Source organism: Salvelinus fontinalis, chromosome 24, assembly GCF_029448725.1.
Source record: "Salvelinus fontinalis isolate EN_2023a chromosome 24, ASM2944872v1, whole genome shotgun sequence".
Lineage (NCBI taxonomy): Eukaryota > Metazoa > Chordata > Actinopteri > Salmoniformes > Salmonidae > Salvelinus > Salvelinus fontinalis.
This window is the reverse complement of record NC_074688.1, coordinates 46,148,160-46,168,424: the sequence shown is the minus strand read 5'-3', so window position 1 is coordinate 46,168,424 and position 20,265 is coordinate 46,148,160. Positions and strand designations below refer to the sequence as shown.

The window sequence follows — 20,265 nt, the reverse complement described above, 5'->3', positions numbered from 1 at the left end:
ACTAGTTTATATGTTCCATACTGGACATTGATAACTAGTTTATATGTTCCATACTGGGCATTAATGTGGATAACTAGTTTATATGTTCCATACTGGACATTGATAACTAGTTTATATGTTCCATACTGGTCATTAATGTGGATAACTAGTTTATATGTTCCATACTGGACATTGATAACTAGTTTATATGTTCCATACTGGTCATTAATGTGGATAACTAGTTTATATGTTCCATACTGGACATTAATGTGGATAACTAGTTTATATGTTCCATACTGGTCATTAATAACTAGTTTATATGTTCCATACTGGTCATTAATAACTAGTTTATATGTTCCATACTGGTCATTAATAACTAGTTTATATGTTCCATACTGGTCATTAATGTGGATAACTAGTTTATATGTTCCATACTGGTCATTAATGTGGATAACTAGTTTATATGTTCCATACTGGTCATTAATAACTAGTTTATATGTTCCATACTGGTCATTAATGTGGATAACTAGTTTATATGTTCCATACTGGTCATTCATGTGGATAACTAGTTTATATGTTCCATACTGAACATTCATGTGGATAACTAGTTTATATGTTCCATACTGGTCATTAATAACTAGTTTATATGTTCCATACTGGTCATTAATGTGGATAACTAGTTTATATGTTCCATACTGGTCATTAATGTGGATAACTAGTTTATATGTTCCATACTGGACATTAATGTGGATAACTAGTTTATATGTTCCATACTGGACATTAATGTGGATAACTAGTTTATATGTTCCATACTGGTCATTAATGTGGATAACTAGTTTATATGTTCCATACTGAACATTCATGTGGATAACTAGTTTATATGTTCCATACTGGTCATTAATGTGGATAACTAGTTTATATGTTCCATACTGGTCATTAATGTGGATAACTAGTTTATATGTTCCATACTGGTCATTCATGTGGATAACTAGTTTATATGTTCCATACTGGTCATTAATAACTAGTTTATATGTTCCATACTGGTCATTAATGTGGATAACTAGTTTATATGTTCCATACTGGTCATTAATAACTAGTTTATATGTTCCATACTGGTCATTAATAACTAGTTTATATGTTCCATACTGGTCATTAATGTGGATAACTAGTTTATATGTTCCATACTGGTCATTCATGTGGATAACTAGTTTATATGTTCCATACTGGTCATTAATAACTAGTTTATATGTTCCATACTGGTCATTAATAACTAGTTTATATGTTCCATACTGGACATTAATGTGGATAACTAGTTTATATGTTCCATACTGGTCATTAATGTGGATAACTAGTTTATATGTTCCATACTGGACATTAATGTGGATAACTAGTTTATATGTTCCATACTGGTCATTGATGTGGATAACTAGTTTAGATTAGCTTGACTTTGTTGGCCATCGAAGTCAGGTGGATTTCAGATGGACCCATTACATTGGACAATGCAAGGGTTTCATCCATTTGCTTTAAGTGACACATTGTATGTTTTCCACTTCCAGACCAATATTGCAGGAATATAATGTGTGAAAAGTCTATGTATTTGCTGATAGGAATGGGGAGAATAAGATGGGACTATTTCACCACCCCAAATAGTACCCCTTTTTGGTTTAGCCTATGTGCTAATGAGATATCAGTTGATTGGATCGATCCTACTTTTCTGTTGAGGTGAGGTTAGATGTCATTATTTGGAAGCTTAGAGGAATAGGACACAGTGTACTGATCTAGCACAAGCCCGTTTATACCTGGTTCTAACATGCGTCCTTTGAAACCCCGTTTATACCTGGTTCTAACATGCGTCCTTTGAAACCCCGTTTATACCTGGTTCTAACATGCGTCCTTTGAAACCCCGTTTATACCTGGTTCTAACATGCGTCCTTTGAAACCCTGTTTATACCTGGTTCTAACATGCGTCCCTTGAAACCCCGTTTATACCTGGTTCTAACATGCGTCCTTTGAAACCCCGTTTATACCTGGTTCTAACATGCGTCCTTTGAAACCCCGTTTATACCTGGTTCTAACATGCGTCCTTTGAAACCCCGTTTATACCTGGTTCTAACATGCGTCCTTTGAAACCCCGTTTATACCTGGTTCTAACATGCGTCCTTTGAAACCCTGTTTATACCTGGTTCTAACATGCGTCCTTTGAATCCCCGTTTATACCTGGTTCTAACATGCGTCCTTTGAAACCCTGTTTATACCTGGTTCTAACATGCGTCCTTTGTCCTAATCTTGTCCACATTTTATAGACAGGTGAAGACGATTAAAATATGCATTGTGATCTTCATGCCCACTTCCAGAGGGAGTCAGAGACCCATTGTGTCTGGATATTTCACAAGTGTAGACGGATCTAGACGGTGAAACAATTTAAATCATCATTACATCGCCTTCTAAAAACATTGACAAGGAGGCACCATTGACTTAAGGCATCAATAAGTTTCTTAAAATTAACCAATATTATTTTGAAAGGATATCTCAAATAATTTGCATTACAGGGAGGGACCAGGAAATGGGGTCACACTGCGAACACAGGGGACGGACCAGGAAATGGGGTCACACTGCGAACACAGTGGACGGACCAGGAAATGGGGTCACACTGCAAACACAGGGGACGGACCAGGAAATGTGGTCACACTGCGAACACAGTGGACGGATAAGGAAATGGGGTCACACTGCGAACACAGTGGACGGATAAGGAAATGGGGTCACACTGCGAACACAGTGGACGGACCAGGAAATGTGGTCACACTGCGAACACAGTGGACGGATAAGGAAATGGGGTCACACTGCGAACACAGTGGACGGATAAGGAAATGGGGTCACACTGCGAACACAGTGGACGGACCAGGAAATGGGGTCACACTGCGAACACAGTGGACGGACCAGGAAATGGGGTCACACTGCGAACACAGTGGACGGATAAGGAAATGGGGTCACACTGCGAACACAGTGGACGGATAAGGAAATGGGGTCACACTGCGAACACAGTGGACGGATAAGGAAATGGGGTCACACTGCGAACACAGTGGACGGACCAGGAAATGGGGTCACACTGCGAACACAGTGGACGGATAAGGAAATGGGGTCACACTGCGAACACAGTGGACGGACAAGGAAATGGGGTCACACTGCGAACACAGTGGACGGATAAGGAAATGGGGTCACACTGCGAACACAGTGGACGGACAAGGAAATGGGGTCACACTGCGAACACAGTGGACGGACAAGGAAATGGGGTCACACTGCGAACACAGTGGACGGACCAGGAAATGGGGTCACACTGCGAACACAGTGGACGGATAAGGAAATGGGGTCACACTGCGAATACAGTGGACGGATAAGGAAATGGGGTCACACTGCGAACACAGTGGACGGACAAGGAAATGGGGTCACACTGCGAACACAGTGGACGGATAAGGAAATGGGGTCACACTGCGAACACAGTGGACGGATAAGGAAATGGGGTCACACTGCGAACACAGTGGACGGATAAGAGACATTTTAACACCATGTGGAGATCCAACGGCTCCTTAGTAAGTCCCTATGTCCTAATTATCTCTCCTTTCTCCCAGTGTGTGCCCTTGTCCACTTCCCTTCACTGAGTTGAAAGAAAATGACTGGTATAAGAAATATGGTGGAAAAACCCTTCACGGTTACAATGCTTTCAGATTCGTGGGAAGTAGTGAATGAGTGTACACTTCAGGAGAAAGGAATGATTTTTTGGACTCACCCAGTGTATCAGTCAGTCCCTCTCTCGTGCACGTTTTAATGGTTAGCTTGTCTCAGTCACACGTGGGAATAATGTCTGTGTGTGTGTTGTAATGTGTGTTGTACTGTGCTTGTGTGTGTGTGTGTGTGTCTATGTTGTAGTGTGTGTGTTGTAGTGTGTGTGTGTGTGTGTGTTGTAGTGTGTGTGTGCTGTATTGCGTGTGTGTAAGTGTGTGTGTACGTGTGTGTGTGTGCGTGTGCGTGTGTGTGTGTGTTTGTGTGTGTGTGTGTGTGTGTGTGTGTGTGTGTGTCTATGTTGTAGTGTGTGTGTGTGTGTGCTGTATTGCGTGTGTGTAAGTGTGTGTGTACGTGTGTGCGTGTGCGTGTGTGTGTGTGTTTGTGAAGTCAGGTATCTCGACAGGAATGGGCTGCTGACAGGAATGGGCTACTGTCGGTCAAGGGGAGAGAGGGAGGGAGGGAGACAGAGAGGGGGAGAGAGAGAGAGAGAGTTGTGTTCTGTCGTCACAGCTGGTCGGTCATGTGATGTGTCACCGTTCTATTTGTGTTCCAGCCATCTGAATGGGTTGTTACTCGCCCTCTGAATGGTGGTTTAACCCTATCAGACTCGTCAACAGTGACACCTCTTACTCCTTCTAATTATCTGTGTCAGACAGGCAGACAAAGAGAGGTGGCACACATAGAAGATGCTTGGAGAAAGTCGTGTTACTTTAAAATAGGACAATTGTTCAGAAATAAAATAATTTGCCAGTATACGGAAAAACGTTTGTTTTGGAATTGAACGTTTCCGGGAATTTATAAACGGAGCAAGCCAGAAGGCTTTTCTAACATCTTGTGAGTACTTACTTGGACATTTGTGTTCACGGTGTATAATCTAAATGACTGACTGCTGGGCCTAACCGATCTGGGACCTGTCAAGAATGTTACACAGCTTGTTAAAGGTTTACACTGAGTATTGAGATTGTATACTGGGATGTATATTCTCTTTGGTAGTCACTTGATATTAGACACAGCAGTTCTTAGATTACCCTCATGCTTTAATCGTTCCTGTATATGACATTATGACATGATCTCTTCCCAGTGTGTCCAGCCAGAGATCTCCACTGCAGAGAGAAGAGTCAGCAGGCATGTCAGGTCCTCTCCATATGAGGGGTTATCTAGGAGCGGCAGGCAGGAGGGAGAGCAGACCTGGCTTCAAATACTATTTGAAGTCTTTGCAAATACTTTTAGCATTTGTCTTAGCCTGCCTAGAGAGCCGAATACAACAGGTCTAGTAGACCTTACAGTGAAATGTTAACTGACAAGACCTTAACCATCGATGCAGTTTCAAAAATGACGGATAAGAGATAAAAGTAACAAGTAATTAAAGAGCAGCAGTAAAATAGCAATGTGGAGGCTATATACAGGGGGGTACCGATACAGAGTCAATGTAGAGACTATATACAGGGGGGTACCGATACAGCGTCAATGTAGAGACTATATACAGGGGGGTACCGATACAGAGTCAATGTAGAGACTATATACAGGGGGTACCGGTACAGAGTCAATGTGGAGGCTATATACAGGGAGGTACCGCTACAGAGTCAATGTGGAGGCTATATACAGGGGGTACCGGTATAGAGTCAATGTGGAGGCTATATACAGGGGGTACCGGTACAGAGTCAATGTGGAGACTATATACAGGGGGTACCGGTATAGAGTCAATGTGGAGGCTATATACAGGGGGTACCGGTACAGAGTCAATGTGGGGACTATATACAGGGAGGTACCGGTATAGAGTCAATGTGGAGGCTATATACAGGGAGGTACCGGTACAGAGTCAATGTGGAGGCTATATACAGGGGGGTACCGGTACAGAGTCAATGTGGAGGCTATATACAGGGAGGTACCGGTATAGAGTCAATGTGGAGGCTATATACAGGGAGGTACCGGTATAGAGTCAATGTGGAGACTGTATACAGGGGATACCGGTATAGAGTCAATGTGGGGACTATATACAGGGAGGTACCGGTATAGAGTCAATGTGGAGGCTATATACAGGGAGGTACCGGTACAGAGTCAATGTGGAGGCTATATACAGGGAGGTACCGGTATAGAGTCAATGTGGAGGCTATATACAGGGAGGTACCGGTATAGAGTCAATGTGGAGGCTATATACAGGGGGTACTGGTACAGAGTCAATGTGGAGACTATATACAGTGGGGTACCGGTACAGAGTCAATGTGCAGGGACACCGGTTAGTTGAGGTAATATGTACATGTAGGTAGAGTTATTAAAGTGACTTTGCATAGATGACAACAACAGAGAGTAGCAGCGGCGTAAAAGAGGAGGGGGGGGGGGTCAATGCAAATAGTGTGGGTAGCCATTTGATTAGATGTTTTTAAGGAGTCTTGTGGCTTGGGGGTGGAAGTTGTTTAGAAGCCTCTTGGACCTAGACTTGGCGCTCCGGCACCGCTTGCCGTGAGGTAGCAGAGAGAACAGTCTATGACTAGGGTCCTTAGCTTATTGATGAGCTTTGAGGGCGCTATGGTGTTGAACGCTGAGCTGTAGTCAATGAACAGCATTCTTACATAGGTGTTCCTTCTGTCCAGGTGGGAAAGGGCAGTGTGGAGTGCAATAGAGATTGCATCATCTGTGGATCTGTTGAGGCGGTATGCAAATTGGAGTGGGTCTAGGGTTTCTGGGATGATGGTGTTGATGTGAGCCGTGACCAGCCTTTCTAAGCGCTTCATGGCTACAGACTTGAGAGCCACAGGTCGGTAGTAATTTAGGAACGTTTCCTTAGTGTTCTTGTGCACAGGCACTATGGTGGTCTGCTTAAAACATGTTGGTATTACAGACTCGGACAGGGAAAGGTTGAAAATGTCAGTGAAGACACTTGCCAGTTTGTCAGCGCATGCTCAGAGTACATGTCCTGGTAATCTGTCTGCCTTGTGAATGTTGACCTTTTTAAAGGTATTACTCACATCGGCTACGGAGAGCGTGACCACTCAGTCTTCTGGAACAGCTGGTGCTCTCATGCAATGTTTCAGTGTTATTTGCCTGGAAGCGAGCAGAGGAGTTTAGCTCGTCTGGTAGGCTTGTGTCACTGGGCAGCTCTCGGCTGTGCTTCCCTTTGTAGTCTGTAGTGGTTTGCAAGCCCAGCCCGGTCTGGTATCTGACGAGTGTCAGGGCCGGTGTAGTACGATTCGATCTTAGTCCTGTATTAAAGCTTTTGCCTGTTTGTTGGTTCGCCGGTAGGCATAGCGGGATTTCTTATAAGCTTCCAGGTTAGAGTCTCCCACCTTGAAAGCGGCAGCTCTAGCCTTTAGCTCAGTGCACCAGATATCGTGCACCAGCTGTTATTTACAAAAATACATTGTCCGCCTCCCCTTGTCTTACCAGACGGTGCTGTTCTATCCTGCTGGTACAGCGTATAACCAGCCAGCTGTATGTGTTTTGTCGTCGTTCAGCCACGACTCCGTGAAGCATAAGATGTTACAGTTTTTATGTCCCATTGGTAGTTTCATCTTCTGCGCAGCTCGTCGATTTTATTCTCAAGAGATTGCACGTTTACTAGCAGAATGGAGGAAAGTGGGATTTATTCGATCGCCTATAAATTCTCAGAAGGCGGCCCGCTCTTCGGCCCCTCTTTCTCCCCCTCCTCTTCACGCAGATCACGGGGATCGCGGCCTGTTCCCGAGGAAGCAGTATATCCTTCGCATCGGGCTTGTCAGAGTCGTGAAAGAAAAAGAAGGATTCTGCTAGTCCGTTGTGACTAATCGAAGTCCTGATGTCTAGAAGTTATTTTCGGTCATGAGAGACGGTAGCGGCAACATTTTGTACAAAATGAGTAAAAAAAATTAGTTGCAAATAAACAAAAACAAAAAACACAACCGGTTAGGGGTACGTAAAACATACGCCTTCTTCTCCGGCACCATCTTACTAATTAGTGGGATTTGTGGGGGTTTCACTTTTGTGAGTAGTCTAATGTTTACATCACACCAGACAAGCTTAATTAAGCAGAGATAAAGTACAGTAAATGATTTTGAAAAGTACTTGAACCCAGGTCTGCTGGGGGGAGAGGAGCTGCTTGCCCTGGGGTCGTCTCACTTTAATGGTGATCTGGAAGACCTGGGGTCGTCTCACTTTAATGGTGATCTGGAAGACCTGGGGTCGTCTCACTTTAATGGTGATCTGGAAGACCTGGGGTCGTCTCACTTTAATGGTGATCTGGAAGACCTGGGGTCGTCTCACTTTAATGGTGATCTGGAATACCCGGGGTCGTCTCACTTTAATGGTGATCTGGCAGACCTGGGGTCGTCTCACTTTAATGGTGATCTGGAAGACCTGGGGTCGTCTCACTTTAATGGTGATCTGGAAGACCTGGGGTCGTCTCACTTTAATGGTGATCTGGAAGACCTGGGGTCGTCTCACTTTAATGGTGATCTGGAAGACCTGGGGTCGTCTCACTTTAATGGTGATCTGGAAGACCTGGGGTCGTCTCACTTTAATGGTGATCTGGAAGACCTGGGGTCGTCTCACTTTAATGGTGATCTGGAAGACCTGGGGTCGTCTCACTTTAATGGTGATCTGGAAGACCTGGGGTCGTCTCACTTTAATGGTGATCTCGAAGACATTGAGATCAGAGTAGGGCATTGAGACCAGAGTAGGGCATAATCACGTTTGTCTGGGAACCAACATGAACGCGGTCGTAGCGAGCCAGGGGTAACTGATCCTGTAACACCCCACCCTCTATCAGTGTTCGCCAGGAGAAGGGGGTAGCTGCATCCCAATTTGGCGACCGGAGTATGGGGGAGTGGGTGTGTCGAATGCAAAGGAGTGGGCGTGTGGAAAGGAAAGAAGTGGGTGTGTGGAAAGGAAAGGAGTTGGTGTGTGGAAAGGAAAGGAGTTGGTGTGTGGAAAGGAAATGAGTTGGTGTGTAGAAAGGAAAGGAGTTTGTGTGTGGAAAGGAAAGGAGTTGGTGTGTGGAAAGGAAAGGAGTGGGTGTGTGGAAAGGAAAGGAGTGGGTGTGTGGAAAGGAAAGGAGTTGGTGTGTAGAAAGGAAAGGAGTTGGTGTGTGGAAAGGAAAGGAGTTGGTGTGTGGAAAGGAAAGGAGTGGGTGTGTGGAAAGGAAAGGAGTGGGTGTGTGGAAAGGAAAGGGGTTGGTGTGTGGAAAGGAAAGGAGTTGGTGTGTAGAAAGGAAAGGAGTTTGTGTGTGGAAAGGAAAGGAGTTGGTGTGTGGAAAGGAAAGGAGTGGGTGTGTGGAAAGGAAAGGAGTGGGTGTGTGGAAAGGAAAGGAGTTGGTGTGTGGAAAGGAAAGGGGTTGGTGTGTGGAAAGGAAAGGAGTTGGTGTGTAGAAAGGAAAGGAGTTTGTGTGTGGAAAGGAAAGGAGTGGGTGTGTGGAAAGGAAAGGAGTGGGTGTGTGGAAAGGAAAGGAGTGGGTGTGTGGAAAGGAAAGGAGTTGGTGTGTAGAAAGGAAAGGAGTTGGTGTGTGGAAAGGAAAGGAGTTGGTGTGTGGAAAGGAAAGGAGTGGGTGTGTGGAAAGGAAAGGAGTGGGTGTGTGGAAAGGAAAGGAGTTGGTGTGTAGAAAGGAAAGGAGTTGGTGTGTGGAAAGGAAAGGAGTTGGTGTGTGGAAAGGAAAGGAGTGGGTGTGTGGAAAGGAAAGGAGTTGGTGTGTGGAAAGGAAAGGAGTGGGTGTGTGGAAAGGAAAGGAGTGGGTGTGTGGAAAGGTTTAAAGAAAAGCGAACCATGGATTCTATTCCACTTCCTCCTGGCCCCAGAGACTACTTTCAGCGTCAAATCAAAATCAAATCACATTTTATTGGTCACATACACGTGGTTAGCAGATGTTAATGCGAGTGAAGCGAAATGCTTGTGTGACCTGAAGCGAGGCGACCATCTCTGTCGGCGCCATTATGATGTGAGGAACCATCTAACAGGAAGTTTTAAAATCCCGAACTTCCTTCAGTGGTTCAGGATAACTTTGCTTTCTTTGTTCTGCAGCTTCTGATTCATTTCGTTTTTGGTTTTTACACAATTATAAAACTGGTTTTGGAGATTAATCCTGACCTGCTGTAAATAGTTTTTTTTTTTTAAACGTAAACCTTTCAGTGCTGTTTAGCGAACAAAACCAAAACAGTAAACATCATATGTTTTGTACATTTTTACTCAACCCCGTCTAAGCCTTGTTTGGCCCCACGGTGTGTGTATGGTAAACACACAGTCGTAGAGAACCTCTGACGTTCTCTCTGTTTTGGCTCCAGGTGCTTAAACCCCATACAGAGAGGCTAAGAAGAGTGATCTGAGAGACTGTCAGACACACACACACACACACACACACACACACACCACACACAGACACACACACACCACACAGACACACACACACCACACACACACCACACACCCACACACACACACCACACACACACACACACACACACACACACACACACACACACACACACACACCACACACCACACACACACACACACACACACACACACACACACACACACACACACACACACACACACCACACACACACACACACACACCACACACACACACCACACACACACACCACACACACACACACACCACACCCACACACACACCACACACACACACACACACACACACACACACACACACACACACACACACCACACACACACACACACACACACACACACACACACACCACACACCACACACCACACACACACACACACACACCACACACCACACACACACACACACACACACACCACACACACACCACACACCACAGACCACACACACACACACACACACCCACACACACACACCACACACCACACACAGTTGTTGGAAAGGTCCTGATGCTCTCTCTGTTCTCTCCAGGTGATTTCCCCCATCGTGCTACAGAGAGGTGAAGTGTTATCTGACAGAGAGCGATCCAGAGGGACTGACAAAGAGCCAGGATGATTCTGGCCATGCTGAAGGGCTTTGGGAAGCAGCTGCTGCGTGTCAAGGTGGTGGACTACAACACTGAGGATTCACGTCTCTCCCGATGTCTCAACACTTTTGACCTGGTGGCTCTCGGGGTAGGCAGTACTCTGGGAGCTGGGGTCTACGTCCTGGCTGGGGCCGTGGCTAGAGAGAACTCTGGTCCAGCCATTGTCCTGTCCTTCCTCATCGCAGCGATGGCCTCGGTGCTGGCTGGTCTGTGTTACGCTGAATTTGGGGCCCGCGTCCCCAAGACGGGCTCGGCCTACCTGTATAGTTATGTTACTGTTGGGGAGCTTTGGGCCTTCATCACCGGATGGAACCTCATCCTCTCTTACATTATAGGTGAGAGGGCCACAAACAAACACACACACACACACACACACGCACACACACACAGACACACACACACACACACACACACACACACACACACACACACACACACACACACACACACACACACACACACACACACACACACACACCCACATACCTTCCTCCTCACACATGTATGTTCAGAGAGGAACATTAGAAAGAGACTGTCATAATGCAGACAATAGATATAAATGGGATGCATTGCATTTTCATGCCTTTTGTATAAATATATAATGATTGTTGATCCTGGATCATTTAACTGTGTTGATCCTAGACCATAATTTAGCTGTGTTGATCCTGGATCATAATTTAGCTGTGTTGATCCTGGATCATAATTTAGCTGTGTTGATCCTGGATCATAATTTAGCTGTGTTGATCCTGGATCATAATTTAGCTGTGTTGATCCTAGATCATAATTTAGCTGTGTTGATCCTGGATCATAATTTAGCTGTGTTGATCCTGGATCATAATTTAGCTGTGTTGATCCTGGATCATAATTTAGCTGTGTTGATCCTAGACCATAATTTAGCTGTGTTGATCGTGGATCATAATTTAGCTGTGTTGATCCTAGACCATAATTTAGCTGTGTTGATCCTAGACCATAATTTAGCTGTGTTGATCCTGGATCATAATTTAGCAGTGTTGATCCTGGATCATTTAGCTGTGTTGATCCTGGATCATTTAGCTGTGTTGATCTTGGATCATAATTTAGCTGTGTTGATTCTGGATCATAATCTAGCTGTGTTGATCCTAGACCATAATTTAGCTGTGTTGATCCTGGATCATTTAGCTGTGTTGATCCTAGTCCATAATTTAGCTGTGTTGATCCTGGATCATAATTTAGCTGTGTTGATCCTGGATCATAATTTACCTGTGTTTATCCTGGATCATAATTTAGCAGTGTTGATCCTGGATCATAATTTAGCAGTGTTGATCCTGGATCATCTAGCTGTGTTGATCCTGGATCATTTCACTGTGTTGATCCTGGATCATAATTTAGCTGTGTTGATCCTGGATCATAATTTAGCTGTGTTGATCCTTGACCATGATTTAGCTGTGTTGATCCTAGACCATGATTTAGCTGTGTTGATCCTGGATCATAATTTAGCTGTGTTGATCCTAGACCATAATTTAGCTGTGTTGATCTTAGACCATAATTTAGCTGTGTTGATCCTGGATCATAATTTAGCTGTGTTGATCCTAGTCCATAATTTAGCTGTGTTGATCCTAGTCCATAATTTAACTGTGTTGATCCTGGATCATAATTTAGCTGTGTTGATCCTGGATCATAATTTAGCTGTGTTGATCTTAGATCACCATTTAGCTGTGTTGATCCTGGATCATAATTTACCTGTGTTGATCCTGGATCATAATTTAGCTGTGTTGATCCTGGATCATAATTTAGCTGTGTTGATCCTGGATCATAATTTAGCTGTGTTGATCCTAGATCATAATTTAGCTGTGTTGATCCTGGATCATAATTTAGCTGTGTTGATCTTAGATCATGATTTAGCTGTGTTGATCCTGGATCATCATTTAGCTGTGTTGATCCTGGATCATAAATTAGCTGTGTTGATCCTGGATCATTTAGCTGTGTTGATCCTATACCATAATTGAGCTGTGTTGGTCTTAGACCATCATTTATCTGTGTTGATCCTATACCATAATTGAGCTGTGTTGATCCTAGACCATACTTTAGCTGTGTTGTTCCTGGATCATAATTTAGCTGTGTTGATCCTGGATCATAATTTAGCTGTGTTGATCCTGTATCATTTAGCTGTGTTGATCCTAGACCATCATTTAGCTGTGTTGATCCTGGATCATCATTTAGCTGTGTTGATCCTGGATCATTTAGCTGTGTTGATCCTAGACCATAATTTAGCTGTGTTGATCCTGGATCATAATTTAGCTGTGTTGATCCAGGATCATAATTTAGCTGTGTTGATCTTAGATCATAATTTAGCTGTGTTGATCCTGGATCATAATTTAGCTGTGTTGATCCTGGATCATAATTTAGCTGTGTTGATCCTGGATCATAATTTAGCTGTGTTGATCTTAGACCATAATTTAGCCATGTTGATCCTGGATCATAATTTTCTGTGTTGATCCTGGATCCACATTTTCTGGTTATCTCCTAACAGGAACCTCTAGCGTGGCTCGGGCATGGAGTGCCACGTTTGATGAGCTGATTGGTCGACACATCGAGCAGTGGTGCCGGGTCAACATGGCGATGAAGGCCCCAGGGATCCTGGCTGAATACCCAGACATGTTCGCTGTCATCATCATCATCATTCTCACAGGTGGGCATTGCTCCATAAAGAAATATATTTATATGTTGTCTGTTTTTGGACCTTTTCTCTGGAGTATGGTGCTGTGGGAAAGCAGACCTGGAATCGAAATATTTGAAATAACTTTAATAATAATAATCTCTCTGTTTCTCTCTCTATTTCTCTTTCTCTCTCTCTCTCTCTCTCTCTCTCTCTCTCTCTCTCTCTCTCTCTCTCTCTCTCTCTCTCTCCTTTTCTCTCTCTCACACTCTCTCTATTTCTCTCTTTCTCTCTCTCTCACACGCTCTCTCTTTCTCTATCTCACACTCTATTTCTTTCTCTCTTTCTCTCTCTCTCTCTCATCTCTCTTTCTCTCTCATCTCTCTCTCTCTCTCTCTCTCTCTCTCTCTCACACACTCTCTCTCACACTCTCTCTCTCTCTCTCTCTCTCTCTCTCTCTCTCTCTCTCTCTCTCTCTCTCTCTCTCTCTCTCTCTCTCTCTCTCTCTCTCTCTCTCTCTCTCTCTCTCTCTCTCTCTCTCTCTCACTTCCTCCAGGCCTACTAGCGTTTGGAGTGAAGGAGTCAGCCATGGTGAACAAGGTGTTCACCTGTATTAATGTCTTAGTGCTGGTGTTCGTGGTCATCTCAGGGCTGGTCAAAGGAACTGTAAAGAACTGGCACCTGAACCCTGATGAAATCCTCAACATCACTGTCAACGCAACACTGAAGTGAGTCAGGGATCGGGAAACAGATAGATATGTTTGGAAGTCATGTATTTGCTGCTTAAAGCTGCCTGTGTGTTTGCTTTAGATAGTCATTCTGAGCACACATGTTGATGTTGTGTGTGTGTATGTGTGTGTGTGTGTGTGTGGGTGTGGGTGTGGGTGTGGGTGTGTGTGTGTGGGTGTGTGGGTGTGGGTGTGGGTGTGCGTGCGTATGTTCTCCTCCAGTATGACAGAGTCCTTGCCATCGAAGGAGAGTCTGGGTCAGGGAGGCTTCATGCCGTTTGGCTTCACTGGGGTCCTCTCCGGAGCAGCCACCTGTTTCTATGCCTTCGTAGGCTTTGACTGTATCGCCACCACTGGTCAGTACACCTAACAAGGCTTCATAAAGAATTCATCATGTCTTCATAAACACTCATTATTGACATACTTCATTAACCTCCGAATGTCATGCTTTTTCCGTCCTGAATCCAGGAATCTTCCCACCAGAATATCAGGAAAATCAGGGAATTTAGGGGAAATTACCAGAAGTATCTAACATCCCCTGTACTCTCTGTCTCCCTGTAGGGGAGGAGGTGGAGAACCATCAGCATCGTAGTCTCTCTCTTCATCTATTTCCTTTAACCCCTGATCTTTAACCCCTGACCTTTAACCCCTATAGGGGAGGAGGTGGAGAACCATCAGAGAACCATCAGCATCGTAGTCTCTCTCTTCATCTGTTTCCTTTAACCCTTATAGGTGAGGAGGTAAAGAACCCCCAGAGAGCCAATCAGCATCGTAGTCTCTCTCTTCATCTGTTTCCTTTAACCCTTATAGGGGAGGAGGTAAAGAACCCCCAGAGAGCCAATCAGCATCGTAGTCTCTCTCTTCATCTGTTTCCTTTAACCCTTATAGGGGAGGAGGTAAAGAACCCCCAGAGAGCCAATCAGCATCGTAGTCTCTCTCCTCACCTGTTTCCTTTAACCCCTGACCTTTAACCCTTATAGGTGAGGAGGTAAAGAACCCCCAGAGAGCCATCCCAATAGGCATCGTAGCCTCTCTCCTCATCTGTTTCGTGGCCTACTTCGGAGTGTCTGGTGCCCTCACCATGATGATGCCCTACTACATGTTAGATAAGAACAGTCCTCTGCCTGTAGCCTTTAAACACGTAGGCTGGGAGGGAGCCACCTACGCTGTGGCTGTAGGGTCACTGTGTGCTCTGTCCACCAGGTAAGATGGACTACACTACTTCTCTGATAGAATGGATGTGTTTGTGCTTCACCCAATTTATGTTCCTGGTCTTTTAACAAGAGTTGGAGGAAGTCCTAACACATTTTGCAATCAGGTTAGGCTAGATTAATGGGATATGCTTTAGATTATTAGATTAATGGGATATGCTTTAGATTATTAGATTAATGGGATATGCTTTAGATTATTAGATTAATGGGATATGCTTGTGATTATTAGATTAGTGGGTTATGCTTGTGATTATTAGATTAATGGGATATGCTTGTGATTATTAGATTAGTGGGATATGCTTGTGATTATTAGATTAGTGGGATATGCTTGTGATTATTAGATTAGTGGGATATGCTTGTGATTATTAGATTAGTGGGATATGCTTGTGATTATTAGATTAGTGGGTTATGCCTTAGACAATTAGATTAATGGTCTAACGCTTAGATTAGTAGATTAATGGACTAACACTTAGATTATTAGATTAATGGGCTATGCCTTAGATTATTAGATTAATGGGCTATGCCTTAGACTATTAGATGAATGGGTTACGCTTTAGATTATTAGATTAATGGGCTATGCCTTAGATTATTAGATTAATGGGTTGTGCTTGTGATTGTTAGATTCATGGGCTATGCCTTAGATTATTAGATTAATGGTCTAATGCTTAGATTATTAGATTAATGGTCTAATGCTTAGATTATTAGATTAATGGACTAACACTTAGATTATTAGATTCATGGAATATGCCTTAGACTATTAGATTAATGGGCTATGCCTTAGATTAATAGATTCATGGAATATGCCTTAGACTATTAGATTCATGGGCTATGCCTTAGATTATTAGATTCATGGGCTATGCCTTAGATTAATAGATTCATGGAATATGCCTTAGACTATTAGATTCATGGGCTATGCCTTAGATTAATGGGCTATGCCTTAGATTATTAGATTAATGGGCTATGCCTTAGACTATTAGATTAATGGGCTATGCCTTAGATTAATAGATTCATGGAATATGCCTTAGACTATTAGATTAATGGGCTACGCCTTAGATTATTAGATTAATGGGCTATGCCTTAGACTATTAGATGAATGGGTTACGCTTTAGATTATTAGATTAATGGGCTATGCCTTAGATTATTAGATTAATGAGCTACGTTTTAGATTATTAGATTAATGGGCTATGCCTTAGATTATTAGATTAATGGGCTATGCCTTAAATTATTAGATTAATGGGCTATGCCTTAGATTATTAGATTATGGGGCTATGCCTTAGATTATTATATTAATGGGCTATGCCTTAAATTATTATATTAATGGGCTATGCCTTAGATTATTAGATTCAGAGGCTATGCCTTAGATTAATAGATTTGATCGTTTTTACTGTTCCAGATGATAATGATGATAATATAATAATTTGTGTGAATAATACATTAAATACACAAAGGAAAGTGTTATCTTGTGTTGCATTCTTCCTTGTCCAGTAGCTTTGTGTGTGTTTAACGATGTATCTCCCTGTGTGGCACGGCTCTCCTATCTCCCTACTAGCCTGCTAGGCTCCATGTTCCCCATGCCTCGTGTCATCTGGGCCATGGCTCAGGACGGCCTCCTCTTCAAGAGTCTGGCCCAGATCAGCGACCGAACCAAAACCCCTCTAATCGCTACCGTAACCTCTGGAATGGTGGCAGGTGAGACTAGAACCCTTTCTAACCAGTTAAACCACTAACAGGGCTGCTAACCTCACCCCACCCCCTCTTACAGCTCCCTCCCTACAGGAACCAACCAATGCTAGCGCCGTTTCCCTGGTTACCTCAACATGCTACTGTTCACAGTGCACCTGCTTAGAAGACCTGACCAAACCTGTGGATAGACCAGGGGTATTCAAATCTTACCCTCGAGGTACGGAGTACGACCGATTTTATTACCCTGGGGGTACGGAGTACGACTGATTTTATTACCCTGGGGGTACGGAGTACGACTGATATTATTACCCTGGGGGTACGGAGTACTACTGATATTATTACCCTGGGGGTACGGAGTACGACTGATATTATTACCCTGGGGGTACGGAGTACTACTGATATTATTACCCTGGGGGTATGGAGTACGACTGATATTATTACCCTGGGGGTACGGAGTACTACTGATTTTCTGTTCTACCTGATCATTTATGGCACCCATCTGGTGTCCCATGTCTAAACCAGTCCCTAATTAAAGGGGAAGAATGCTGGTGTCCCAGGTCTAAACCAGTCCCTAATTAAAGGGGAAGAATGCTGGTGTCCCAGGTCTAAACCAGTCCCTAATTAAAGGGGAAGAATGCTGGTGTCCCATGTCTAAACCAGTCCCTAATTAAAGGGGAAGAAAGCTGGTGTCCCATGTCTAAACCAGTCCCTAATTAAAGGGGAAGAATGCTGGTGTCCCATGTCTAAACCAGTCCCTAATTAAAGGGGAAGAATGCTGATGTCCCAGGTCTAAACCAGTCCCTAATTAAAGGGGAAGAAAGCTGGTGTCCCATGTCTAAACCAGTCCCTAATTAAAGGGGAAGAATGCTGGTGTCCCATGTCTAAACCAGTCCCTAATTAAAGGGAAGAATGCTGGTGTCCCATGTCTAAACCAGTCCCTAATTAAAGGGGAAGAATGCTGGTGTCCCATGTCTAAACCAGTCCCTAATTAAAGGGGAAGAATGCTGGTGTCCCATGTCTAAACTAGTCCCTAATTAAAGGGGAAGAATGCTGGTGTCCCATGTCTAAACCAGTCCCTAATTAAAGGGGAAGAATTCTGGTGTCCCATGTCTAAACCAGTCCCTAATTAAAGGGGAAGAATGCTGATGTCCCAGGTCTAAACCAGTCCCTAATTAAAGGGGAAGAAAGCTGGTGTCCCATGTCTAAACCAGTCCCTAATTAAAGGGGAAGAATGCTGGTGTCCCATGTCTAAACCAGTCCCTAATTAAAGGGGAAGAATGCTGGTGTCCCATGTCTAAACCAGTCCCTAATTAAAGGGGAAGAATGCTGGTGTCCCATGTCTAAACCAGTCCCTAATTAAAGGGGAAGAATGCTGGTGTCCCATGTCTAAACCAGTCCCTAATTAAAGGGGAAGAATGCTGTTGTCCCAGGTCTAAACCAGTCCCTAATTAAAGGGGAAGAATGCTGGTGTCCCATGTCTAAACCAGTCCCTAATTAAAGGGGAAGAATGCTGGTGTCCCATGTCTAAACCAGTCCCTAATTAAAGGGGAAGAATGCTGGTGTCCCAGGTCTAAACTAGTCCCTAATTAAAGGGGAAGAATGCTGGTGTCCCATGTCTAAACCAGTCCCTAATTAAAGGGGAAGAATGCTGGTGTCCCAGGTCTAAACTAGTCCCTAATTAAAGGGGAAGAATGCTGGTGTCCCAGGTCTAAACTAGTCCCTAATTAAAGGGAAGAATGCTGGTGTCCCATGTCTATACCAGTCCCTAATTAAAGGGAAGAATGCTGGTGTCCCAGGTCTAAACCAGTCCCTAATTAAAGGGGAAGAATGCTGGTGTCCCATGTCTAAACCAGTCCCTAATTAAAGGGAAGAATGCTGGTGTCCCAGGTCTAAACCAGTCCCTAATTAAAGGGGAAGAATGCTGATGTCCCATGTCTAAACCAGTCCCTAATTAAAGGGGAAGAATGCTGGTGTCCCATGTCTAAACCAGTCCCTAATTAAAGGGGAAGAATTCTGGTGTCCCATGTCTAAACCAGTCCCTAATTAAAGGGGAAGAATGCTGTTGTCCCATGTCTAAACCAGTCCCTAATTAAAGGGGAAGAATGCTGGTGTCCCAGGTCTAAACTAGTCCCTAATTAAAGGGGAAGAATGCTGTTGTCCCAGGTCTAAACCAGTCCCTAATTAAAGGGGAAGAATGCTGGTGTCCCATGTCTAAACCAGTCCCTAATTAAAGGGGAAGAATTCTGGTGTCCCATGTCTAAACCAGTCCCTAATTAAAGGGGAAGAATGCTGGTGTCCCATGTCTAAACCAGTCCCTAATTAAAGGGGAAGAATGCTGGTGTCCCAGGTCTAAACCAGTCCCTAATTAAAGGGGAAGAATGCTGGTGTCCCATGTCTAAACCAGTCCCTAATTAAAGGGGAAGAATTCTGGTGTCCCATGTCTAAACCAGTCCCTAATTTAAGGGGAAGAATGCTGTTGTCCCATGTCTAAACCAGTCCCTAATTAAAGGGGAAGAATGCTGGTGTCCCAGGTCTAAACTAGTCCCTAATTAAAGGGGAAGAATGCTGTTGTCCCAGGTCTAAACCAGTCCCTAATTAAAGGGGAAGAATGCTGGTGTCCCATGTCTAAACCAGTCCCTAATTAAAGGGGAAGAATTCTGGTGTCCCATGTCTAAACCAGTCCCTAATTAAAGGGGAAGAATGCTGTTGTCCCATGTCTAAACCAGTCCCTAATTAAAGGGGAAGAATGCTGGTGTCCCAGGTCTAAACCAGTCCCTAATTAAAGGGGAAGAATGCTGGTGTCCCATGTCTAAACCAGTCCCTAATTAAAGGGGAAGAATGCTGGTGTCCCATGTCTAAACCAGTCCCTAATTAAAGGGGAAGAATGCTGTTGTCCCATGTCTAAACTAGTCCCTAATTAAAGGGGAAGAATGCTGTTGTCCCAGGTCTAAACCAGTCCCTAATTAAAGGGGAAGAATGCTGGTGTCCCAGGTCTAAACCAGTCCCTAATTAAAGGGGAAGAATGCTGGTGTCCCAGGTCTAAACTAGTCCCTAATTAAAGGGAAAGAAGGAAAAGCAGTGGAACTGGCTTGGAGGTTCAGATTTGAATTTGAGGGGATTCTATATCTATGGGAGAGACACTCATCTTATCTGCTCTACATGTTTATTACGGGCAGACAGATCCTAAGGCTCTGAGGTTCTGTGTGTCTGGGAGGTGCACTGGGAACTGCAGCAGTTGAAACCAGGTGTCTGGACTTCATGGAGAG

The 20,265-nt window shown here is 44.0% G+C and overlaps 1 protein-coding gene across 1 annotated transcript in view; it reads left to right on the top strand.

Annotated features, from left to right (window-relative positions):
* Nucleotides 1-20,265, top strand: part of LOC129822491 (high affinity cationic amino acid transporter 1-like) — a 74,193-nt gene that overhangs the window by 41,875 nt on the left and 12,053 nt on the right. Inside the window, exons 2-7 of the mRNA XM_055880811.1 lie at nt 10,628-11,077; nt 13,252-13,410; nt 13,934-14,105; nt 14,328-14,461; nt 15,086-15,308; nt 16,866-17,005. Of these exons, the coding sequence (XP_055736786.1) occupies nt 10,708-11,077; nt 13,252-13,410; nt 13,934-14,105; nt 14,328-14,461; nt 15,086-15,308; nt 16,866-17,005 (1,198 nt within the window). The 5' untranslated portion in view covers nt 10,628-10,707. The remainder of the gene's footprint in view (nt 1-10,627; nt 11,078-13,251; nt 13,411-13,933; nt 14,106-14,327; nt 14,462-15,085; nt 15,309-16,865; nt 17,006-20,265) is intronic.